General features: G+C 44.1%; 1 protein-coding gene across 4 annotated transcripts in view; it reads left to right on the forward strand.

Annotated features, from left to right (window-relative positions):
- PWWP2B (PWWP domain containing 2B) overlaps positions 1–18699 on the forward strand; it is a 33862-nt gene extending 15163 nt beyond the window's left edge. For all 4 annotated transcript variants that reach the window (XM_083443526.1, XM_083443523.1, XM_083443525.1 and 1 more), the window contains exons 3-4: positions 7910–9557; positions 18111–18699. In XM_083443526.1, the coding sequence (XP_083299652.1) occupies positions 7910–9539 (1630 nt within the window). In that variant the 3' untranslated portion in view covers positions 9540–9557; positions 18111–18699. The remainder of the gene's footprint in view (positions 1–7909; positions 9558–18110) is intronic.
- The last annotated feature ends 7555 nt before the right edge of the window (positions 18700–26254 follow it).

Genomic DNA, 26254 nt, shown 5'->3' on the forward strand with positions numbered 1-26254 from the left:
TTCAGATGTCCTCTAAAAGTCAGATAGTTGTTTATTTCCTTGACATGTGATGGAAAGGCATTCTACAGGGTGGGCGCCACTATTGAGAAGGCCCTCTGTCTGGTTCCCTGTAACCTCACTTCTCGCAGTGAGGGAACCGCCAGAAGGCCCTGGAGCTGGATCTGAGTGTCTGGGCTGAACGATGGGGGTGGAGACGCTCCTTCAGGTATACTGGCCTGAGGCCATTTAGGGCTTTAAAGGTCAACACCAGCACTTTGAATTGTGCTCGGAAACGTACTGGGAGCCAATGTAGGTCTTTCAGGACCAGTGTTATATGGTCTCAGTGGCCACTCCCAGTCACCAGTCTGGCTGCCGCTGATTGAGTGTGTGTGTCTCCCTGCTGGGAATGTGTGTGAGGTGAGTGCCCTATCCCTTTACCCCATATAACCCAGGCTCTCCCCATGTTGTTGACCTACAACTCCCATGATCCCTGACCTCTGTCCACGCTGCTAGGGGCTGATGGGAACTGTGCCTAAAACAGCTGGAGGACATCAGGTGCTCTGGAAGAATGTCTCATCCTACTTCCAATTTGGATTGTGCGAATTGGTCTTTGTAAAGCTTGAGTGCTTGGGGTTTTGTCAGTCAGTACTCAATCACACACAAATAAGATTTTATGGATGTGTGTGGTCTGTCCTGGCTGCAGTATAGCATGCCCAGTCTGGTATCTGGCTCCTCTGAGCATAGAGAAGGAATAGTAGCTGTTGAACATCTTTATATTTGATGGGAAAGGAGGCTTGGCTTTGGAGAGGGCAGGTCCATGTTTACAGCCCAGAAGTTTTTAGGAGATGCCCTCCCAACAGCAAGGAGATATCATTTTGGTTACGTGTGTTAATGGCAACTTTCTTGAAGGCAGCAGCGAAAGCCTCCTCTCTCTGCAAAGCACCACTTTAATTCAAAAATCTCTGTTAAGATCGGGGCAATAATATCCTCTTGGGATTAAAATAGTTCCGGCTGAAGTATTCTTCTCTCCCCCTCCCAGGGCATACTGAGGAACAATTGAGGGTATTGTTCTCTTTTATACCACTGACACTTTCAGAAGTAGACCAGTGCTGTAAGGAGTACAATTGCTGTCTCTGAATATTTACTTGCTGTCCCAAATGCAATAGCCAGAGATGGCAACACTGGGGGGGGGGGGGCGGAATAATAAATGGGATTCTGAACCAAGAAAACACACGTTCTCTACTGTAGAAATCAGATTTGCTCAGTTCTGGCTTCAGTTTTTATTTTGCCAAATGAAAGCTTTGCAAAGGAAATATTTCCCCCCTCAATAAGGGACTAGTGAAAGATTTGACAGGGAACACGCTAAATATATGGGAAAGAAGAGACTGAAGTTATGTTTCAGGTTGTGCTGCAGTGAAGATTTGAAAAGTGATCATTTTTAAAAAATATATTTTGGAAAATGAAAGTTAAGATCTTCATGAAGTGGAATTATTCCATAGGTTCAGTGAACCTTTTGGGCGAAGTTGGTATACTTGTTCCTTGTCCAAGGGCAGTAATATGCTCCTATCTGGAAAACCTTTTCATTCAGTGGATGGAAGCAGCTTATAAATGCCAAGGAACAGATCATGCCCTTCCATTGAAATGACTGGAGCTGCTTGCTTGCATCTCTGTAAGCATTTGAGCTCGTGAATTGAATGGCACCCTGCTAATCAGAAGTAAAAAATTATCTGAAATAGCCAAGGCATAGACTGCAGTTTTGGATGGCAAATAAGGTTTGATAACTTTCAAAAAGACGGTTCTGCATTGCTTGCGTACTTTTCTTTGCGCCCATCAAGGTTGACTAGAAATTTTGCAAAAGTAGCTTTGCATCCCTGGGGAGTTTGTGGAAGTCAGGTATCATTGATTCAAAAAGAACCCAAGTGCCAACATTAGGGCTTTTTGTGGGTTGTGGTGTTTTTTTTTATTAAAAAAATGACCTTGCACTTGAGGCCATATAATGTATCTTAGTAGACTAATTTCCAGGTGGCACTTTTATGGAGACCTGTGACCCATGTTGCATGCAAATCTTTCCCCCAGGCACAGAAACGGCACTCTGGAGTGCTATTGCTGCCTGGATTTGACCCCTAAATTGCAGACCTGAGTACAAAGTGGTTGGTGCAGTCTCCCACGCAAGAGAGCTGAGTCTTCAAAAGCTGGCTGCCAATATTACTTCAGTCTCCCCCGCGCTAGACTTCAGTCAGCCAAATGTCGTGCTGGCCTCTTTTCTGGTGTCCTGCTGCTATTGCAACAGCTCAGGAGTTCTTTGCTGTAACATATATATACTTTGTGTATACAGTGATACCTCGGGTTAAGTACTTAATTCGTTCTGGAGGTCCGTTCTTAACCTGAAACTGTTCTTAACCTGAAGCATCACTTTAGCTAATGGGGCCTCCTGCTGCTGCCGTGCCACCGCCGCACGATTTCTGTTCTCATCCTGAAGCAAAGATCTTAACCCGAGGTACTATTTCTGGGTTCGCGGAGTCTGTAACCTGAAGCGTATGTAACCTGAAGCGTATGTAACCCGAGGTACCACTGTATATGGATTGATTGTAGAAATATAAATGAGAAAGGTAAATACTTGATTTAGGCCTGCAACCGGACCAAAGACATTTTGATAGCACTCTGGAATATAGATTCATCAAAAATGTGTAGAAACAAGATTTCTGAAACAAGAGGAATGCTTTTTTTTTTTAATGATGTACACATGCTGAGTGTCTGGCTAGGACTGGGCAGACCTGGGTTCAAATCCTTATTATGTTATCTAGCCACCTGGATGATCTTGGCTAGTTCATCACCGCTCATACTGACCTACTTCACAGGGTTGACATGAGGATAAAGTGGGTGGAGAACAATGTACCGGTATGCTTCCCTGAACTTCCGGGGGAAAAGTGGTGTGTAAATGTAAGGAAAAGAATAAATCTTAGAATCCCTCCTTTGTGAGAGAGAAATAAAAATGCTTCCCTTCAGGATTACCTGCAACCATGTACCTTTTTCATGGATTAAGCCCCCCCCCCCCCATTTAATTGACTGATCAATTAAGCAGAAGCAAGTGAAAACAGCATGCTCTGGGATTTAAGCTTAGAGTTTTTCCAGTTAAACTGGAATTCGGGAGGAGTGGCAGAGTGAATTAAAAAAACAATAAAGGATTGGATCAGGAAATGCCATCTCAACCTTGTTCCACGAATTCATTTGATTATGTGTACATAGCCTAAGCACCTGCAACATGTACAGATTTCCATGTGATCAGTAATCTGCAATTTCTTAGGGTTCTAGGTCATTCGGAGAGAGCCATGCCTGTACAAGTGCTGTACACATGCATGCGCACACACACCCCACACAAGTTAGTGTAGACAATTGGGAGAACGAACTGAAGCCAGGAGCAGGGATAGCCACTGCGATCCTGATTCTTTTCACCTCCCTGTTTGTTTGAGATTGCTGTGTATTAAATTGAACACTGTTTTGCACGGTTTGGGAGGTGGGGGCTTGTCTCTCTGTGTTTGTTGGCTTTGGCTCTGAGAGACTTGCTGCCAGTAGGTTTGAATCCTTGGGCAGTTCCACCAGACATAGTGTAGTGAAATTAATTTCAAACAGGCCACCTCCTGACTTGAGCATTTTGGATCCCGGTCAGATAATTCCTGTAGAAATTTAGGCACATCATGGCCTCTCCCCTCTGCAAGGACAAAGGACCTGTGAAGGTGATCTGCCCTTGGAGGCTAATGGCTTCTGATGGGATTCCAGAATGTTCTTGTGGATTTGCTGGCAATCCTGTCTAAGCTCTGTTTACTCTCTGGAATAGAGGTAGATTGCGTGGTTGACACGATTCTGCCCTCTTCCACTATGCAGAGCACTGAGAACTTGGTATATACAACTGAACTGTAGTTGCATTATAAAAGCATGACTTTAGTTTTCTCTTTGTTCTGCTCTGCTTTTTAGAATAGTGTTTTTGTATTTTGGCCTTCTGTTGCACTGTGCATGGCTCAGAGATTGTTAGTTATTGGGTGGCTGAAGAAACTGCAGTAAAGTCAATGATTCCTTTAACTTATTACAACCAGAGTGGCGGCCATTTTGGAAGCCACTTGAGACAAAGGTGGAACATGAAGGAAAATGGTACATGGTGTTTGGTTGAGGAGCTTCTGAGTAAAAGGTTAGATGGTGACTCACCATCTCTAAAAGAAGGTTAGTCAGTTGGTCACATTTAGGCCACATCCCAAACTAAAGAACATTATACTTTGGCCATATTTACAACATCCCATCTGCCCTCCTACCTTTGCATCTAAACCTTTGACATTTAACATGAAACAGGAAGGCCTTCAAAGTGGGAGCTTTTAGAGCAAGATGAGTTGCCAAATGAGAAAATTAATGGGTTTAGAGCAATTGGAAATGCCACACATTCTGCCTGCTTAAATCTATGTAGGCCTATGTATATTAATAATTTGGTTGTTAATGGGCAGAATAATTATTTGTTTCATTTTTTAATTTCAGGGCAAAAGTAGAAGTTATATTCAGATCCATGCCATGCACAGATTATAGAGTACAGTGGTACCTCAGAAGTCGAATCCGTTCTGGAAGTCTGTTTGACTTCCAAAATGTTCAGAAACCAAGGCACGGCTTCCGACTGGCCATAGGAAGCTCCTGCAGCCACTCAGAAGCCGTGTAAGCTGCATCAGACGTTCGGGTTCCAAAGAACGTTTGCAAACTGGAACACTCACTTCTAGGTTTGTGGGGTTTGGGAGCCAAGGCGTTCGACTTGCAAGGCGTTCGACTTCCAAGGTACGACTGTATATGGGTTTGCACCAGGCTGTTGAAAATCCTAACTTTCAGTATATTTTTTCTTTAACTCCTTTAACTCATCATTGTAGTGGCTGTTAACATCCATGCCATTTCAGCTTTGGGGATGGCAAGAGGTTCCTTTTGGGCAATTTGACACAATTTGATACCCCCAAAGCCCCCTGCTCCCTGCCGTGGCACTGTTCAGGAAGGACTCTTGACCGTTCAGAGAGGCTTTGGGTGAGTTGTAGGGGGACAGGAGAGAGGTGAAAGAGGAGTTTACTTGGTCTTCAGATCCAAGTTGCAGGCAACAGTTGCCACCAACCTACTGAACATTAAACACTTTTACCCTAATCCTCCTTGATGCCTTTAAAACCTGCCTTCTCCTCAAACGGATGAGATAACTGACCGGCTGCTTTAAAATAAATTTTTTGTCTCTAAGCATTTTTCTGACCTTCATCAAAAGCCTTCTTCTAAACAAATATTCAGCAGTCTCTGTTGCTTCAAGCTCTTGCTTGCTATTAAGGGCTTTACTTGAAAGAAGATTATACCAAAAAAAGGTTTATTTTATAAGCCTTATTTTCAACAGTCTGGGTTTATTTCCTGTGGGCTAATCTAGTCTAAATGTGGGGGAGGTGAGCGACAACAAATAGACAAAGGTATGTTTTTCATTCTAATGAAACGGACCCATGTTTGTCCGTCCTCAGTTTACTCATTAATGATATGATATAAACAGGAATTGCATTTTAAAAGGATGGGTATCCGGAATGTAGAGCATGAGCTGAAATGACTGTTGCCCATACTTCTTCCCCATTATCTTCATAAATCACAAAGAGAAAACACCCATTCCTCTTAGGACGGTACTTATGACCCCCTTGCTGCTCCCATGATGCCGTCACTCAGATTTGGCTTTGTGATGGTGCCACTTGGCCAATGAGGTTGGCCTATATAATGCCTTTGCTCTGATTTGGCTTCAGAAGTCAGAGCTTACTGCCCTCGAGACTGGTGAGGGCAGCAAATCACACCAGGTCTGGGGTTCCTAGCAGCAGCAACAACAACAAACAGGCCACAGAAAAGAGAAGTAAGGTTCAATTTCCGTGTCTTCTCCCCAATCCTCCTCTAACATCCCAATCTACCTGTCGCCTTTTGAGCCAGAGAGTTCACTAGAAAACTTTCTGCTCCACCCTTACGTGGCCTGAGAACAGCTAGTTCATTTCTTTCAGGTGCAATATAATTTACAAACTTCAGGATTCCTCATGGGAGCTGAGTAACAGGAAAAGAGCCAGTATGTTCCTTGGGAACCAGTTACTCAGAAATTCTGGGGCACCTAGAAGAACAACTGGTTAATTGCTTGTGTAATGAGTAATGAGTTTTGTGTCTGGTGCAGAAGTCCATCATCAAATTAATGCCTCAATAAATAAGATGTCACAGTCCTTGCTGTCTTCAGTTTAAAAGCTTTTTTCTTCATGGCTTTGTTTTTTTTTGTACCTATATATGTAATCCCAACAATCTTCACTCTTCACTCTTGCTTCTTTCTCCACATTCTTTTGTATGTGTGAGCATGCTTCACCACAGGTTGGAATTATTCATATGCAGTTTGTCCCTACACTCGAGTAGGTCCCTGGCAGAGACACATGCCCGATTGGCATGTTCTCTCCCTCCTGGTCGATCGTTTGGGAGCTTCAAAAGCTTTCTTCAGCCCGAACATCACAGCGACTGATGCCAACAGACACCGGCACACTTAGGGATCCGCAGAGTTTGCGCACCTTGCATGACAGACCTCAGCAACTCAGCATTTTGGCTAATCTACTTTATTTACATATAAACACACACGGAGCACTGCAACATGGCTCCCTCTCTCTCTAGCATCAGACAGCAAAGAGAAAAAGAACAAAGGGCGATAGTCCCACTTCACGGAACACAGTAACACAAACATCCTGTCTCCGTCACTTCCCACTCTGTGGAGTCAAAACACACACCGTCATGTGATAGACAAAAATCCCATGACTGCAGTCATGGAGCAGGAATACTAACAAGAAGTAGCTTTGTCACCTGGCACCGTAATGACTGCTGTGTAAAGAGGACCACTTTTCCTTGAGAGTTCCCAAGCAACGTTAAGGTTTTTTTTTGGGGGGGGGAGGCCCACAGCATAAAAGTCTATCTTGAGAACTTGATAGCTATGCGCAATTCACCCTTCCTGCGTTGTGCTTGCTTTTCATTGGAACTTTTTAGTGTGCAACACGTAGTGTTGGAAATTAGCCAGGCGCATTTTGCACCTGACTATTGTCCACTTGGAACCAAGTGAAGATGCCTGGGTGCCAGAATGGTCCTGGACACCTCCACCATCTGGAGATGCATTCCTTGGGATAATTGGATCTTGGCTGTTTTCACACGCTAATACCCCATCCTGTAGAATTCTATCACTTATATTTTATCTGCACAATGAAAGAGTGAATTTCAGGAACCAAAATGCTTTTTCTGTGCAGCCTGAGCAGGAGCGGTGAAAAATGTTATAGTTAACTATTGTAGCTTGTCTTCACTTACCGCACCCCACTGCCCTGCTCACAGTTGTGAAGAATATTCTTAATGTTATGTATGGTCCGTGTCACCATTAAGAAAAAAGAGGTAGGAATTGGCTAACATATATGTAGACTGCCCCTGGATAAAGTGACTTTTCTTTTAAGTTCTCAAAGCTCTTAACCTAGCTCAAGCTTGTCATCTGAACTAGCCAGATGTCACAGTTGGTCCATCATTTGAAAAATAAAACTTTAGAGCTGCCGGGCCCCAAAATGGTAACTAGACATTCCACTTTGGTGACTATAACCTAGGAACCATTTGGCTCCTAGCTTATATACCTGAGTTTCTAACACTGGCCACACATGAGAGAAATCTTTAGTGCACAGCTTTGCTTGGGCACTCCATACAAAGGGCAAAACTACCTTTCTAAAGCGGCAGGTGATATTCTTCAGAGTTGTAAGATAAGAAGGACGCTTTCAAATTCTTCTGTGGAGAAATATTTTAAAACTGTTCTCTCTGTAATTTTTAGGGATGGTTAAATTGACCCTGATCTTGTGTTTCTCTCTCCCCCTCCCCCACCTTTTGTTCCCTACCCACGTTGCTCTAGGTCTGGGTTGTTTTGTGTTCCGCCAGCTTCATTACCAAAGACAGATGAGCCTCTGGATAAAACTTGCACTAACGGGACGTCTGAAGACAGGCAGTCCATACAGCTGGAGACTGGGCAGTGGCCTTTGGACGAAAAGCCTTCCAAAGTCAATGGCGAGGAACAAGTTCCCCCCCTCTTGCCTCCGCCACCGTCAGGCAATGTTCTTCCTTACCCTCCCTATTTTGAGGGAGCCCCCTTCCCCCCTCCGTTGTGGCTAAGGCGCTCGTATAATCAGTGGGTGCCTCAGCCCCCTCCAAGGACTATAAAAAGGACAAAGCGACGCTTGTCCCGCAACAGAGACCCTGGCCGGCTCATCATGAGCACCATTAGGCTGAGGCCTAGGCGAGTGCTCTGTGAGAAGTGCAAGAACACCCTGAGCCCAGAGGAGGGGAACAAGGCCAGGCAGAACACAAAAACCAGGAGGAAGCTGAGCATCGAGGACAAGGAGCAAAAGAGGCACAGCGAGTCCGACTACGGAGAGAAAAGGGGCAAAAGAGAAAAACGGGGGGAGGAGGAGAAGTTCCCTAGGGAGTTGATGCACCGGACTCCGGTTATAAAAATATCTTACAGCACCCCACAAGGTAAAGGGGAGGTGGTGAAAATCCCCTCCCGGGTTCATGGCTCAGGGAAGCTGTTTTGTCCTCAGAGCAGAGGGGAGGACCAAGAGGAGACCAGAGACTCGGAAGAGGATCGGGAAACCAAATGTTTTGTGGACAAGTCTGCGGGCGGTCAGCTTGCTTCCATTCCAAAGTTAAAGTTAACCAGGCCTGTGCATTCCAGTGCAGATGTTCCACCTCCCAAGATCAGACTGAAACCCCATCGGATCAACGAAGGGGACAACGTTTCAATCTACAAAGCGGAACTTATCGACCAGATGAATGTCCTTCCCGGTCACAGAGAGTCTCGTGCTGCTTCTTTTTATACCGATGAGTCTGCGGATAGAAGTTTAGCCGAGATGTCTTCAGGGAGCTCCTGTGAAGACGACGACTTCAAAAGGTTTCCCCAAGGTAAAGATGGACACGATAACTTGGCTTTCCTTATGAATTACCGTAAGAGGAAAGCGGATTCTTCTAGCTTATCGGTGTGTAGCAACGACAGCCTAGACGAATCCAAATCTTCTAGCTCGGAAGTAACATCGCCAGACATGTGTGACTTTTTACCTGGCGACGATGCGTCCGTCTCTTCGTCCTCGAAAGATGAGCGAAAGATTGTGCCCCCATTAACAGTTAGACTGCACACGCAAAGTGTTGCAAAGTGTATCACTGAAGATGGAAGGACTATTTCAGTCGGGGATATTGTTTGGGGCAAAATCCATGGCTTCCCCTGGTGGCCGGCCCGTGTGCTCGACATAAACGTCAGCCAGAAGGAGAATGGAGACCCTTCCTGGCAAGAAGCAAAGGTTTCATGGTTTGGTTCTCCAACGACATCTTTCTTGTCTCTCTCAAAACTCTCCCCTTTCTCTGAATATTTCAAACTGCGATTTAATCGTAAGAAGAAAGGGATGTATCGGAAAGCTATAACAGAAGCTGCCAAGGCAGTGGAACACCTGACCCCAGAAATAAGAGACCTCTTAACGCAGTTTGAAACATAATTTTGGCTTCAGTTGCAGGTGAGTGCATTTGGGAGGCGGCACGTGCATTACACAAGCTGATTTAAGCACCTGTGTGATTGGAGTTTGTTTTTCAGAGTTTTTAAAAGTGAGAGGGATGGACTGCTTCAGTGGGAATTAATCAAAGGGGCTGTATGGTACACTATTAAAAGTGTGTGCATTTTTGGGGTATCTTGCACTGTGATATAAAAGTTTGGGTATATTAAGGGCATAGTCTTGGTCGCTACCAAGTCACCCCAGAGTATCTTTTCCATCTTTTGAAATGTGACTGGAAAGTTTGGAGTTAGAGCTTTTGGGGGGGGGAGGGGTGTTAAGTCATCATTTGTTAGAGAGCTTGCCAAATACCCTTATAGAAAGACAAGTGTAAATTGGTCTTATATGGGTCTTGTTGTTCCTCATGACAAATAAGAACTTGAGAAAAACTTCCCGGATCAGCCAGAGGCCTCTGTAGTGCGGCGTCTTGTTTTCACACTGGCCAATGAGATGCTGACAGGAAGCCTGCAAGCAGAACCTGAACACACAACAGCACTCCCTACAAATCGCTTTGCATTGATGAGATGCATATGATAGGAAATATAATTTAGGGAATTCCTCTGTGTGGCCTGGAGTGTTTAGTTTGGGGTCTTTTTTAAACAGTGACAACTGGGAATGAAGTTAATGGAAAGTACCATCTAGATACCCTGTATTTCTGTGGCATCATCATCAATAAACTATTTTTCTGTTGGGTAGCTTTTTCCTCAAAACTTGATGAAATTGTGCTCACACACTTGGGGGGGGGGCGCACTAATGGTGCTCCCCCACCCAGCTCATGCCTCCATGTAGACACTTGCCTGCCTGTCTCATTCCTGCCCTCTGTTATATTCTTTGCTGTAGTAAGGATTGCTAATCCTTTAGCTTGTCAGAGCTTGTTACTTCCCTCCTTTTTTGAAATCCAGGTAGGGAAAACCTGAATACCGGATGTTCGTAGGCCATCAGTATTGCATGACATTGTCTCTGTTTCCTGCAGTTTGAGAAATGCAGGCGATCTTGGGTATAATCTGCTGTCTGTTAGCTCCAACTTTGTTTAAAAGATGCAACATTTGGAATGTGCTGGCAGGACCTGCACGATGCTTGATTTCTCACATGAGGTGTTGGAGACTAGACCTGCTTAGAAACAAGACCAGCTATCCTGGAAACCCTGTTTACAAAGCCTTAAAACGTGAGAGCCAGTGGTGTCAGTTCCATGGAGAATGACAGGGAGTTGGCACATGCTCAGTGCATTCCTCTTCATCATTTCTTCACATGCTACAGGACTTGGCCCTGGTAATGAAAACAGATTCTGGGAAACCAAGCTGCCATTTTGGAAGGGACTTCTATGCCCTTATTCCCCCCCCCCCTTGGGTGTCTTCCTGCTCTACACCTTCGTATTCATCCTGCTGCTATGGCTTGTTATTTCTCTTCAGCAGCTGTCCATTGTTGCCAGAATTCAGGTAGTGAGTTCAGAAGAAATTGTTCCAAACCAACTAAGCAGGTCTCTGCAAACTGAATTCCTATCTGGGCGTGCATTATTATTAATGCAGAATTTGGGCTTGGTTTTCATGCATTTTTTTCTTAACCCATTTTATATTCTAGCCCCAAACATACTTAACCAAGGGGCTACAGGGAATGCTATATTGTTTTTTTCATCATTTCTCACTTCAGTCATTAGGCTCTGCAAGTCTACATTACCTGTTAAAAAAGAAAAGGATGGAGTGTGTGTGTGTGTGTGTGTGTGTGTCCGTCCTTATTCTCTTACATCATATGTTTGCTAAATTGCCAGCATTAAATGGCTGCTATGAAATATTTCTATAAAATTGTCTCAAAAAGAGATTTTTATGTATTATGCATCCTGTTGGAGAAGCTTCTTAGCCTCTCTCTTTTTCTTTCAGCATATCTTCCAAAATACTTTTTTTCAGTAATAAACTTAGTGAATAAACTTAAGGAAAATGTAGTCCGCTCGATTAAAAAAAATAAAATTCTTTAAGTGGTGTACAAATATTTTCAATTTTATTTGTACACCACATATATGGACTGTTGCAATCCATGTAAAGGCAAAGCTAAAACCAGCAACTTCTTAAAATGGATATTGGTAATTAAATTATATGTCTGGGTCGGCACATTCACTGTGAGCATTGAGTACACTTGAGGATTCCCCTGCCACCAGCCTATCTAACCTAACGTGCAAAATGGCTGAAGCTTTGCTGCAGTAATTGCGGATTGTGCCTATTTATGGTCCCCCCCCCCCGACCTGTGGCACCTGGAAACTGATTTCTAAGCCATAGTTGTTGCAAGTTGCTCTTGAGCCATGTGGGTCTCTGCACTTCTCTCTTGCTTCCTCTTCCACCTAATGCACAGACCCTCTTTTGCAGCTTCTTGGTGCATTAGCTGCCAGGCAACTGGCAGATATCAGCTGGTTCATCCTGTCGGCTAGTTTTCTTCATAGCTTACTCAGCATAAAGAATATGGCTCTGTGGTCCAGCAAGGATTTCTCTGCCAAAAGCAATCCAATTTATTTGAGGTACATGTTAAAGTTCCCCCTTCCCCTTCTGTGTCTTGCCGAGTTAGACCAGGTTTCTCAAGGTAGGAACAGTAACAACTGGAAACTCCAGGTTGGGGAAAATAAATATAAGGTAGGAGAAGGGGTACTTAACCCCACCTCCTGGCTTCCCACCCAGCGTTCAAAACTCCCATTGTTCTAGGTGCGTTTTATGACAGGGAATTTCATTAATGCGAGCAGTTTCTGAGCTCTGGGCACAATACTGCGCCTAAGATTTCAGATTAAAACTGCCACTGTTGGAAGGAAAAAAGGAGTCTTTTCTGCCTCCCTACTTCCAGCCACTCTCTGAAGACTAGAGAAGGGACCCTAATAAGAATATTAGGAGGGGTAAGGCAGAGGGGGTCTTCAGATGAGGATTAGACCATGTGAAAAATGAACATAGGATGTTAGCTGCAGTTCATTCATTTTCAGCTTTGTATTCTTGTTATAAAAAAGTGTGCCTTGGTTGTGGTGCCCATAACCTAGGTTTAAGGTGCTGTTTAGCTCCCAGCTTTCATATCTCAGTTTCCAACACGATTCTCACCCCCACCCTATGGAGAGAGAAATTGTGGTGGGTGATGCAAGTATGTGGGCAGGGGGCAATCGTCCCATCCACGTGGTTGTTCTCACACATCCCTGCTGAAGTCATCCTGTAAGCAGCCTGATTCTGCGCAGGTTGACGCTGATGTAACTCCCACTTTGCTCAGTGAGCTTTCTTCCACTAGCTTCCAGGTGGAAGTCACCATTGATTTTTTTTTCTTTAAAAAGAAAATCAAATTTATCCACAACCACAGCAGCTCCTGAAGGAAGTGGAGAAGGGAAAGCATTGCTGTGGAACCTGCTTTAGATGGGATGGCTTCACTCTGGAGGAGCTTCAGCTTCTCAACAGCAGTTAATCTGTTATGCTTTGGTATTTGGGCTTTGTCTGAAGAAGATAACCACCTCTCTAGCAGCTTTCTCTCTTTCAGTCATTGAACGCAACCAAAGACCCCAACTTCATCATCCGCTGTGCCTCCCCCTGCCCCCCACCCCACCCAGAAAAATCATCATCTCCTTTTGTTCTCTAGTTTCAGTTATCTCAGATCCGTAAAACTTTGCTGGTCAACTGTTTTGTTCAGCCAAACCAGTCAATTCAGCAAAAACCATTCCCTCAGAAGTTGTTTCAAGGGCTACCGAAGATGACAGAGAGTTGGATGGAGAAAATAAGTGTCTGCGTGAAAGGGGGGAATGAACAGTTCTGCTGGATGAATCCAAGGAAATTGAGGAAGTTCTGGAGGAGATCACTTCATGTAAATTGAAGGGCTTCTCTTCTTAGCGAAGGCTGGGCCTCTGACCGCATATCTTAATTCTAAGGGATTTTCTCTAACTGCAGGCAGTAATAGTGCTGAAATAAAAGTGCTAATGTAATTTGGTTTTTTTATCATTTTCCCCCCTGTAGAGGGCTATTGTTGTAGGGGATCAGATGCAGTCTTTTCAAACTGGTTTTCACGCGATAAGACTGGAAAGAAAATGCTTAGTGGGAAGTCGGGGTAATAACTGCAGTTATCTGACCTAGAAATAGATAATCTATGATGACCAGCTGCACTCTGGTAGTGTGGAGCCCTGCTGTTAAGCAGCCACTAAATGTAATGTGTAACTGTCAGAGGCTAATAAGAATGCAGCGGCTAATAAGAATGCAGGGCTGCATAACGAAGAAAGGCCAATTAGTGTTTTAGCAGGTGGCCAAACAAAATTTATGGTCGACTGATTCGGCGTTTGGTTTTTGTTTTTGCAGTCTTGGTCACAGATCTGCAGTCACTGAATAAAATGCTTGCGAGAAGTGCAAGCTTTCTTTTATTATAGCCCTATGATTTCCCCCCTCCTTCCCTTTTGGTGCTCTGTAGCGTCGCCAATATGACACCAACATACGGTGGCCTCTGTGCTGGTGGAGCTTTTGTCCTGTTTCCATATTTCTGAGGCTAGAACCCTATACTAGCTTACATGGGGGCAAGTCCAATTGAACTCAGTGGGGCCTACTTCTAAGTAGGTATTATAGGATTGTACTCTCAGAAATGTTCTTAGTTTGGGTTGTCTTTTTTTTTTTTTAAAGCAGTGCTACTCCTGTCTAGCTTTTGGGATCGTGAGAAGTATAATACAAGTGAGATGAGTGAAATTGAAGTTGTCAAGACAAAAAGCCTGGTTTCCTTGAGGAGATAAATCAGTGATCTTGGCTTTATTGGGTGGGTAGCTGGGGGGTTACAAATGCCCATGCTGAAGTTCATTAAGAAACAAAAATAATGGGAATTGTTGAAGAGAGATACTGTCATTGTCCCTTGACAATGGGTCATCTAGTAAAGGTAAAGGACCCCTGGACGGTTAAGTCCAGTCAAAGGCGACTATGGGGTTGCAGCGCTCATCTCGTTTTCAGGCCAAGGGAGCCGGCGTTTGTCCACAGGCCGCTTTCTGGGTCATGTGGCCAGCATGACTAAACCACTTCTGGCACAATGTAACACCATGATGGAAACCAGAACACACAGAAATGCAGTTTACCTTCCCACCACAGTGGTACCTATCTTTCTACTTGCACTGGCGTGCTCTTGAACTGCTAGGTTGGCAGGAGCTGGGACAGAGCAACAGGAGCTCACCCCATTGCGGGGATTCGAACTGCCGACCTTCTGATCGGCAAGTCCAAGAGGTTCAGTGGTTTATACCACAGCACCACCACTCTCTCCTCATCTAGTCCAACCCCCTGTAGTGCAGGAATCTCAGCTACAGCATCCATAAGAGATGGCCATCCAGCCTCTGCTTAAAAACATCCAAGGAACCCATCAGTGAGCAAGGTGTTCCTTGTTGTGCCCTTGTGGTTTGAACTGGAGCATGCTGGGCAGCTTGGAGAGTATGAAGAGAGCATGGAGAGTATGAACTAGAGTGCATCTAGCAGTCTAGCTCTGCTGTAGCGCATTGCAGGAAAAGATTGGTAAAAGTAAGCAAGCTGTCAGCCAAAGAAGTTTCTCTGCTATCGCTGGTCCTTCTCACTGAGGAACCTGATAAGTTTCCAAGAAGCCATTGGGTTCTCTGGGAAACAGTTTAGAAAACCAAGCTCTGAAGCGTAGGTACATATTGCTAAACACAGCTAGCCTTGGAGAGTCTCATGTGACTTGTATGTTCTCTGTGGCCACAGTTTTTCTTTATGTATTTGGTCCAGAACTCAGTAAGTATTTTGTGTGATTTACGGTGCAAGTGCAGTTGATGTGCTCCAAGCTTGTTGGATCTTCTTCGTTCTTGGTGGTGGTTGTTTCACTACAAACCCAAGGTCCACTAACCAGAGCAGCTCAGCATTTGGAATCAAGGAAAAGGATTCCTCTGAGTTCAGCCCAGGAAACTTGTTTTCGGCACCAGAATGGAACTTGCAGTCCTTTGACACAGAAAACCCACTCCTCTTTTTCTCCTAAGATTTCGTTGTTTCAGCAGTCTAATTTAGAGAGTGGGATCCTTTTTGTTGTTGCTTTAACAACTGGGAGTTAGCTCACCTACTGCAAACCTACCTTCTGCCAGTCCCTGATTTAGTAATGTAAATATTCTTTTCTTGGTTTTTTCTTATTATAAACTGAAATGAATCATGAACTCTGGGGCTAGATTTCTTTTTCTTTTTAGAAATGGTGTTATCTGGTGTATCTTGCAGCCGCAGGGCTTGTCTCCAAGAATATGGTCACCCAAAATTGTTCTTTTGTTGTCAAAAACAATGGTCTTTAGCTTTTGATTGTAATATTTGGACTCGATCCATCTCTGTGGATTTATGAAAGAGGCACTTGTTTCAGGAAGAAACCTCTTTACTTAAGGCATCAAAAAATGTAGAGTTATTTATTAAACTTCTGTAGATGTTGAAAAGCTGGGGAAAGTTACATAATCACATTTATTCATCATTTCTTCATCATTCAGTCTCAGTGTGGGTTAAAATCATGTAAGACAAAATGTTCAAACAGATCCAAACATCCCTAAAATCAGTTCTTAAGAGATACAGATGTTTTGTGGTTGGACACTGGACAACCTCAGCAACAACGAAAGGCAAAATGAAAATTCAGTGGCCACTGGTTCTAAAAGGTGTACATTTGTTGTTATTATTTTAATTTTTTAATTTCTATTCCCCCCCCCCCCCATCACTTCCTCCCAAAAGAGCTCAGGGTGGCAAACACAGCAGTGATTAAACAATACAATTAAAAATAAAATAAGAACATCTAAAAACAATTAAAATCATGTAAAATAATCACATGCTCTTACAGCCAACAATTTCAAAGTTGCCAGGAACAGTATCTCTCAACCATCAAATGCTTGAAATGTTTTCAATTTTTTTAACATTTTGACAAATTTAATTCCATTTCTAAAGCAGCAGGTGTGTCTGGCAAGAATTATTCCGCTATTAAGGTAACTTCATCCTAAGTGTTTTGAAGGCTTCTTTTCAGTTGTCAGCACAAGCTGATATTGCATGTGAGGATTACCATAACTTACTTCGATGCGCGTGCTGCTACTGCTTCCTTTTTGTGAAATTCTCGAGAAATAAGAAATCTCTATTGCTCTACAGTGTAAATTCTTTCTGGAAATGGATCTTGTCACCTCTCCCTCCCTGTTTCTTAAGCTGGTTATACTTTAAAATTCCAAAGTATTTAATATATTATAAAGTATGTTATGTGCATTTTGTTCCGTTCCTAACAAGCAGCACAATTCTGTATCAGTCTACTCAAAAATAAGTCCCGTTGAATTCAATAGGGGTTTCTCCTAGGTAAGTAGGTATGTGACTGCAGCCTTATTTGTGATGTGGTGTGCTGCAAAACATGCTCAGCATTGCTCAGTAAAACAAATCTTCAAATGGGGGATAGACGATCTGGCCTCCTCCGGATATTGTTCCCTTCTGCCTCAGACCGCTTGGCCATCGGGACTGTTGGAAATTGTAGTCCAGTAATATTTGAATGGCACAAGATTGCCTACCCCGATATAAAAATGAATGACAGGAAGAAATATGTGTGAACTTACCAGTGTAAGCAGAGAGGGAGGGGAGAGTTTTTGAGGGACTGCATCATGGGACAGGGAATGCTAAGGGCCAAAGTCATGTCTGTCATAGGGCTGGATTGACAGACGGATCTTCAAGCATGTTTGCAGATGTATAACAAAATCTGAAGTAATACATGCAAAGAGCAGAAGGCCTGTGTTCATGTGTCACACTAAACCAGGAAAGAGGCACCTGTGGCTCTTCAGAGATTGCTGGACTACAAATCCCATCATCATTGACCATGCTAGCTGGTACTGATGAGAGCTGGGAGTCCCAGCAGTATCTGAAGAGCTGCAAGCTCCCCAACACCAAAACATGGTTTAGCAAGATGTGCGTGAGCAGATTTGATTAGTCAGATTGTTGTTATTCTTTTTTTAAATACAAAAAAACCTGCAAAGGTAAACGGACCCCTGACCACTAGGTCCAGTCGTGACCGACTCTGGGGTTGTGGCACTCATCTCACTTTATTGGCCAAGGGAGGCAGCGTACAACTTCTGGGTCATGTGGCCAGCATGACTAAGCTGCTTCTGGCGAACCAGAGCAGCGCACGGAAATGCCGTTTACCTTCCCGCCGGAGCAGTACCTATTTATCTACTTGCACTTTGACGTGCTTTCGAATTGCTAGGTTGGCAGGAGCAGGGACCAAGCAAAAGGAGCTCACCCCGTCGCGGGGATTCGAACCGCAGACCTTCTGATCGGCAAGTCCTAGGCTCTGTGGTTTAACCCACAGCGCCACCCATGTCCCACCCACAACCCACTGTAGTGTGTGGTTTTTCGTTCAGCTATGGTTCTTCCTTTAGACTGAGCAGCTTCATAGAGTCCCTGTGCCTTCTCTCAAGTTTGCTGCGACCAATTTAGACTGTGAAGTCCCGCGCTATATTTGGACCGGTGGCTGTGTGTACATTTCTGGTGACAATTCTGGTTTGAGTGCGCAGTGCCACTTTCAGTAACCTCTCCCTTTTTCACTTTCTTCAAGGTAACAGAAGATAAGACCACAGCGGTCCTAGAGTTTCACAAAGTCTGTAAACATCCTGACACACACTTCCCTGGGAGAATCTTAAGGTTTCCGTGCTCGTGGCAGCAGGATGAGTTTTCGGACTGGCCCGCAGCTCATAATCTGTGAAAGTTATAACAAGCACCTGGACTGCTTAGTAAAAAGCCCTCCACGGGCTAGTCTGACCAAAAGTCACAAAGCTACTTAACACGAGAGAAGCAACCTTGGCGAGTGCTTTTTCAGTGGACTTGGGGGGGAAATGAAATGCAACACTTCGGAATGTATTTATTACCTATGAAATGTTAGCTACTCTTGATAATTCCCCTGTTCCTCTCCCCCTTCCCCTACGCGCGCACAAACACACACACAAAAACACACACACACTGCTGCTGCTTCTGCTTCTATGTAACAAGATCTCTTCACACTCTTGTTTTTGATTTTAACACCACAAAACTGTTTACTCCTATTATGTACACTTCTGCAAGGGAAATGCAATAGAATGGAACCGGTGTAGTCTTAAGTTAAAAATGGACTCACTTTTGCGTCTATTAAACTTCGGAAAAATAAGCAACGCATCATCCCTGGGTGGCTTTTATTCAAAACAACAGGCCATGGCCTCCTTTGTCAGCTTTTGCATGTGGAATCTTGCCAAGCTTCCCTTCTCATCTCAGCTTTGGCCGTCCCAAGTAAAGAGCTAGACCAGGGTGGTAGGGAACCTGAAGCCTTCCAGATGAGGGCCTGGATAGCTCAGTTGGTTAGAGCGCGGTGCTGGAAACACAAGGGTTGCAGGTTCAATTCCCATAAGGGACAGCTGCATATTCCTGCATTGCAGGGGGTTGGACTAATAATAATAATAATAATAATAATAATAATAATAATAATTTTATTTGTATCCCGCAGCTAACATAATAAAAACAACACAATAAGCCTAAAAACAGACATCAATTAGTTAAAATACATCTTAAAATTAATTCAGACAAGTTAAAATCCAGGCAGGTGGCAATTATCAGGGTGGAATTGAGAGTGGTTAATAATTGACTAGATGATCCTTGCCAACATCACCTTTCCAACAAAGGTCCGTATAGTTAAAGCCATGGTTTTCCCAGTAGTGATGTATGGAAGTGAGAGCTGGACCATAAAGAAGGCTGATCACCGAAGAATTGATGCTTTTGAATTATGGTGCTGGAGGAGACTCATGAGAGTCCCATGGACTGCAAGAAGATCAAACGTATCCATTCTTAAGGAAATCAGCCCTGAGTGCTCACTGGAAGGACAGATCCTGAAGCTGAGACTCCAATACTTTGGCCACCTTATGAGAAGAGAAGACTCCCTGGAAAAGACCCTGATGTTGGGAAAGATTGAGGGCACAAGGAGAAGGGGACGCAGAGGACAAGATGGTTGAACAGTGTTCTCGAAGCTACCAGCATGAGTTTGACCAAACTGTGGGAGGCAGTGGAAGACAGGAGTGCCTGGCGTGCTCTGGTCCATGGTGTCACGAAGAGTCGGGCATGACTAAACAACTAAACAACAACAACAACAATAAATGTTGTGGTCCACCAGCACCTGCAGGTTCCCCATCCCTGAGCTATGACATCTGGGCCCTTAAAATTTTTATGTGCCTGAGGCTCCTCTCTGGATTGTGGTTTCCCTACATGTAATTTTATCTGTAGAGATGTCTTGTTGTAGTTTGACATCTGTGTCTTCCTCATGATATAGGCATGCATCCATCTATGCAGTCTATATTTAGTCATTCCTGATTTTTGGCTTCACCCAGGGACAGTGCTCTGTGCAAACACTGCAAATGCACAGAAAAGGGTGCATTGCTGCAGAGGCAGGCATGATAAGCACATCATACATTCGGCTTTCAGAAACTTCTGATAACCAATGCACACTTCTATTTCCTCCTGTGTATCGCGTTCCTCATCACTTCATTCTTGCACCTAAAAGGTCTGCTTTACAGATGGTTCTGCACCAAGTCCCCGTTCTGAGAGTCTCCTTGACTGGAAGGAGGCAAGCCCACAACCTGTGGCTGCTGCATCTCTGTGAAAGGCAATCCTCCTTTGACTGTGAGTAATTCTTCTGTCTCTTTCAGGAGCAATTGAATGATCCGGTCATTTGCAAACAATAGAATTGCTTGCCCTTGGAGTAGGTGACGCATTGTGGATAGCTGTTTGCAGCCTTACCAGGAAGTAAGTAAACCCCACTTACTTACTCGGAAGGCTTACTTCTGAATAGACATGTGTAGCATTGCAATGTGTCAGTAACTTAATGTCCTTGCCCACACAGGGCTGTAGCTAGGGGGTGGTGAGGAAGGCCCCTGCCATGGGCACAGGCGAGGGGGCCCGCCCCGCAAAATCGGCTAAAAATATGTCTATAAATAAAAATATTGATTATTGCCTCATAATGAAAGGTTTTTAATAGAGGGTCTTTATTTGATATGTGTGAGGTAAAGTGCATGAGGAATTGAATGGGTGGGTGGGTTGGAGGAGAGGTGGAAAGAAGAGCTAATTTGTCCATGGCTAGGGGGCGCAATCTGGACAGTTCTGCCAGTGGCACAAGATGACCTAGTTATGGCTCTGTGCCCACGTGGCGCATAGTTTTGGGGAAATACTGGTTTGAAGGCTGCCAAACATATTTAAAACCTCAGAAGGAAGAATCCATGGGTTCTAGAACCACTGGTGGCTCACATGCAAAGTTGCATTAGGATATGAAAGAGGTATCTCCTTCATTGTTGCATATTAACTGACGCCTGCGTTTTTGGAATCCAGCTCTGGTGTGTACAGTATTAAGTTTTCAGAACCGCCTGTTCTTTTGCTGGCAGGGAATGCTTCTTGAGCAAGCAGCCTGGTCTCTGCAAATAGTGTTCCAGGAGGGGAAAAGTCAATTTTTAAGACTCTGAAGGGAATGGTAAAAAAGACTCAAATCTATTGTGGGTTAGAAAAGCTATAGACACTGTGTTCCATTTTGGCAAATGGTGCAAAATGTACTTCTTCCCTACCCACCTGACTGTGATGCCATGTAGGTGTTGCATGCCACCTCAATCTCCAAGCTGTGTAAGATCCGAAGGGTCCAGGGTTTGTGTTTCCTTTGAGAATGAGGGAATGACTGTGGGGTCTTATAGTATATGGTTTGTTTACACATATATACAACCTGAGCCTAGGATAGAGGGGCTCAAAGCATTAACACCCCAAAAAGGCCTGACTTTTCCCATAGCCACAGCCTTGGATCCCAGCAGAAATTAGGCCTCTCTCTCTCTCTCTCTCTCTCTCTCTCTCTCTCCCTCTCTCTGCCTTTCCAGCCCAATACTTTTGCATCCAACTTCTAGCTTGCATCACTCAGGCCTACAGCCTACCCCACCCCAAACTCATAGTGTAAGATCAGCCTGAATATGAAGGCATCCTGGTCAAATTAAGTTAAATGCCATCTTGCAGAAGCTTGGAAGTCGAGAGGTGCGCAAACAGGCTGCAGAAATATTTGCTCAGCTGAGTAAACTTTCCCAGCTGCTCAAGTTCTGACAAACTGAAGTTATTTTTTTTAAAATAAGAAGAAGGTTGGAAACAGGTTGGTTTCTGAAGTCTTCCAAGTGCTTTAAGACTTTCAGAGAAACTTTACATTACTGGGTTGTTAATAATTCCAGAAAGGTTTATGAAACTTGACATGGTGTTCATGTAAATAGACCTTAGGTTGCTTGGAAGTGAACTAAAATGTGTAGCCACTTCTCTCAATAGTTTTTATATTCCCCTTCCCCATGGGAGTGACCTTGGAGCACACAAAAATCTAATATGTGAACTGCCAACAATTCCTGTGGCCTCTGAATCTGGAAAAATGGATTGGCTTCACTGCAGGAAATATTACTGATGACATCTGTTATCTGCGCTTGGCACATTACATTTCCTCCATGTCCTCATGAATGGCCAAGATTGCTCTTTAAGACGTTCTGTATTGTGCAAACCTGTCCCCTTATTTATTTATTTTTAAATCATGTAATTTTATTGTAAATGTTTTGCTTTATGCTTCTCAAGGCAAAATCTGTACTGTTTACGATGGTGATTAGTACAACCATTGATTCTATACTTGAATTTTGCATTTCATGGGTTCCACAGATCAAAACCGAATAGGGGTAGGAATGGTGCAAGGCTTCCCTACTGTCTCTTTTCCATCTTTCTGTGTCCCTATCTGATCCCTCCATGGCCTGACTGTAAAAATCACACAATTTCTTGAAGGTACAGGTAGGTGAAGCGACTATCGAAGCAGAGAGAGGGTCTCGTTTCTCTTCCAACATAATGATAATTTAAGGGACGCTGTTCGGCCTGTGGAAATGAGAAATTATCCTTCCCTTACAGCTCACAGAAAGGGTTTGGCTATGCGATCACTGTTTTGGCACAATAAGTGCTTATTTGTGTCCCTTTTGGGTTTCTTTAAAAAAGGAAAACTGGATTGTTAGACCACAGTGTATGAAAGCCATGTTGGAAAGAACAGCCAGCAGCACCCCTACCAATTTCCCCCTATCCTGCTGCGAAAGAACAAAAACGAGTGGTGTGAAGTATGTGTTAGTGTTACATATGTTCAGGTAAAACAGAAATTCATATGAGAAAAGAGGCATGTTATTTTCTAAATATGTTTCAGACAGAGGAAGGAGGCCCACCTTTCAGTCTTTCTCTTGAAACACTGGATCTGTAATTTGAGAGCTAGGATTGGACAACACACAATAACCCCCCCCCCATGTGCTTTAATGGTTATTGGCAGCGTGTCTCACCAAGGAACTGATATAGTAGCTAGATGATAAGATTTTGGGGCTAATAATTAACATATATTCAAAGGGCATGCCCGAGGAAGAAAATCTCCGGCTGAATTATTTCTATGCCACTCATCAAATTTATGTGCATTTCTTGATATATCTTTATATTCAAATTATTTGAGCCAGTTTCACATATTAAAAAAATGCAAAATAGGTGTGTGTGTGTGTGTGTGTGTGTGTGTATACACACACAATAGTGCAAATGTAGATCAAAAGGGCCTGTCACAACACCAGGGGAGTATATTATACATTGTGAGTAATATTGATCACTTTAAAGAGAGAGACTGGGCTGAACTTGTTTTCTACACTTCCCATCAAGGGCATCCGCGCCCACCCCTTCCCAATGAGCCATAATCCCCAGATTCTCAACTTTCACATAGAAGAAAGAACAAGTTTCTAACATGTAGAGCCTGAAATACGAGACAAAATGAACAGGGACTATTCTCCCTAATCTCCCTGTCCCCCTTCAATGTTCTACTTTGTCCCTGCTCCGCTGAAAAAATACTTCCCACCATTAGGCTAGCACCAGTTGTATCCATCCCCCCAGGCTTCATGCGTTTTCGCCCAACACCGGTTTCGTATTATTTTATTTTACTATGTTTTGTATCCTGCCATTCCTCCAAGGAGTGTCCATAGTTATCTCCCTCTCTTAGCACTGTGGCGGTCCATGAGGAGGGCTGGCTGAGAGACCAGGGCGCAACTGGAGATTTGAACCTATGTCTCCCTTGTCCTACTAACCAAAGTGTCCTACTAACCCATCAGCCCTAACCAGCATGGCCAGTGATGAGGGATCCTGGGAGTTGTATTCCAGCAATGGGCAGCACCTGCCCTAACCACTATGTTGGCTCCAAAGAAAACTCGCCTGCTTGCTCAACCAGTTTTTGTGATCCAGGGAAGCCAAGACTCAGCAAAGCTCTTACTTTAAGAGCAGCAAGCCTTGTTTGTAGCAGCTGCATTTTGCCGAAGCAAAAGAAGGACGTGTCCATTGACCCTTAACTACCTACAGCTGTCGTTCAATTTGCACAACTTACTTCTAAAAGGGGAGAAGCCACTTTTTGTTTTCATCGGGAAATCCTGGCTTGACGTGGCAAAACCTCCGGGTAATAAAAATTCATGATTTCAGCATGCCTGCTTCAGGTGTATCATTTGTAATGATGCCGCTGCTGCATTTCAGTCAGGTTCTCATGTGTTTCGGAGGGATCGGTAGCTTGTGTTGATTGAACTTGGGAAACGGTCAGTTCACACATCATGGAGATTTAGATGTGTAGTTTTGACTCAATGGCTTGCTTAAGAACGAAAGAAGTGCCTTTGCTGGATCAAATCAAAGGCCTATCTAGTCCAGCATCTGCTTCTCACAGTGGCCAACTGGATGCCTGAGGAAAGCCCTCAGGCAGCACCATTAGTGCTGCTGCTATTATTGTTGTTGTTAATATCCCACCTATCTGCTTGGGTTTCCCCAACCACTTTGGGCAGCTTCCAGCAATATCTATCTATCATCTATCTATCATCTATCATCTATCTATCTATCTATCTATCTATCTATCTATCTATCTATCATCTATCTATCTATCTATCATCTATCTATCTATCTATCTATCATCTATAGCTATCATCTATCAAATGTCATTAAAAACTTCCCTGATGTCTTCTAAAAGTCAGATAGTTGTTTATTTCCTTCACATCTGATGGGCGGGTGTTCCACAGGGTGGGTGCTACTGCCGAGAAGGCCCTCTGCCTGGTTCGCTGTAACTTTACTTCTTGCAGTGTGTGAACCACCAGAAGACCCTCGGAGGAGGACCTCAGTGTCTGGGCTGAATGATGGAGGTGGAGACGCTTCTTCAGGTATACTGGGCCGAGGCCGTATAGGGCTTTAAAGGTCGGTGCCAACACTTTGAATTGTGCTCGGAAACATACTGGGAGCCAGTGAAGATCCTTTAGGACCGGTGTTATATGGTTTCGATGACCACTGCCAGTCTAGCTGCCACATTTTGGGTTAGTTGTAGTTTCCGAGTTGCCTTCAAAAGTAGTCCCACGTAGAGCGCATTGCAGTAATCCAAGCAGGAGATAACCAGAGCGTGCACCACTCTGGTGAGACAGTCTCTGGGCAGGTAGGGTCTTTCCACCTGTGATTCCCAGCAACTGGTATTCAGAGGCATATTAAATAGCTCAGTCGGCAGAGCATGACTCTTAATTCCAGGGTTGTGGGTTTGAGCCCCACGTTGGGAGAAATATTTCCGCATTGCAGGGGGCTGGACTAGATGACCCCTGTGGCCCCTTCCAACTCTATAATTCGATGATTCAAGTGCTTGGCCGTGGTTTGGAAGCCACACATGCTGCAGACTGCTGCCATTTTCCTCATAGGGAAAGATGCGGCCACATACAGCCAACTTTGCAGCTGCTGCTCTGGTTAACCTCTGACCCGCTGAAAGTACTGATTCTGATCTTTTAACACCCGTTGCAGCCTGGAGGGTAGCAAACTTTAAAGCATGTTTCTTTGCGTAAATTCTGGCATTGAGATAATCTGTTAGGGGTGCCGCTATGCCTTCCATCTTTATGAGAGATTAAAACAGCAGCAGCGGCAAGGAGTCTGTCTTTTACAACTCCAGCCCTAGGGCTGTGGGATGACTGCTACGTGTATAAATGCACATCTCTCTTGCCCTTGAGGTGGTGGTGGGGAAGGTGTTTATTTGTAAAGGCATCTAGATAGGCTACAAGAGGGTTGGCATGCTTGCAAGATGGGATGTTAAAAGGGCTAAAGCCCCCCCCCCCCATTACTCTAACTGAAACTGACAATATACTGTACATGGGGAGGGGGGGGCGGATCTAATGTGAAACCAGTGGAACAAGTTAATTGTGAAGTCAAACAGCCTGTTGCTTTCAGTGGGACAAGTCCCAGCCAATTTTAAGTGAATTAGGGTTCAAAATGGTATTTTGTGTTTTGTTTTGTTTTTAAAAGTTTTTATTGGTTGCTGTTGGGAGTAGAGAAGTTGGTTTTAAATAAAATGCTCTTGGGTTTACAGAAGCTATATTCTATTTAAGACCCAAGCAAAGAGGATGAGAAAAGTATCTAGTCACGAATATTCTTTAGAAATTCTGTGGGGGTGGGTGGGGATTAATTTTTAAATAGTACAGTGGTACCTCGGGTTACGTACTTAATTCATTCCGGAGGTCCGTTCTTAACCTGAAACTGTTCTTAACCTGAAGCACCACTTTAGCTAATGGGGCCTCCTGCTGCCGCCGTGCCACCGGAGCACGATTTCTATTCTCATCCTGAAGCAAAGTTCTTAACCCGAGGTACTATTTCTGTGTTAGCGGAGTCAGCCTGTAA

The sequence above is a fragment of the Podarcis tiliguerta genome (genome assembly GCF_965153285.1).
Source record: "Podarcis tiliguerta genome assembly, chromosome: 5".
NCBI lineage: Eukaryota > Metazoa > Chordata > Lepidosauria > Squamata > Lacertidae > Podarcis > Podarcis tiliguerta.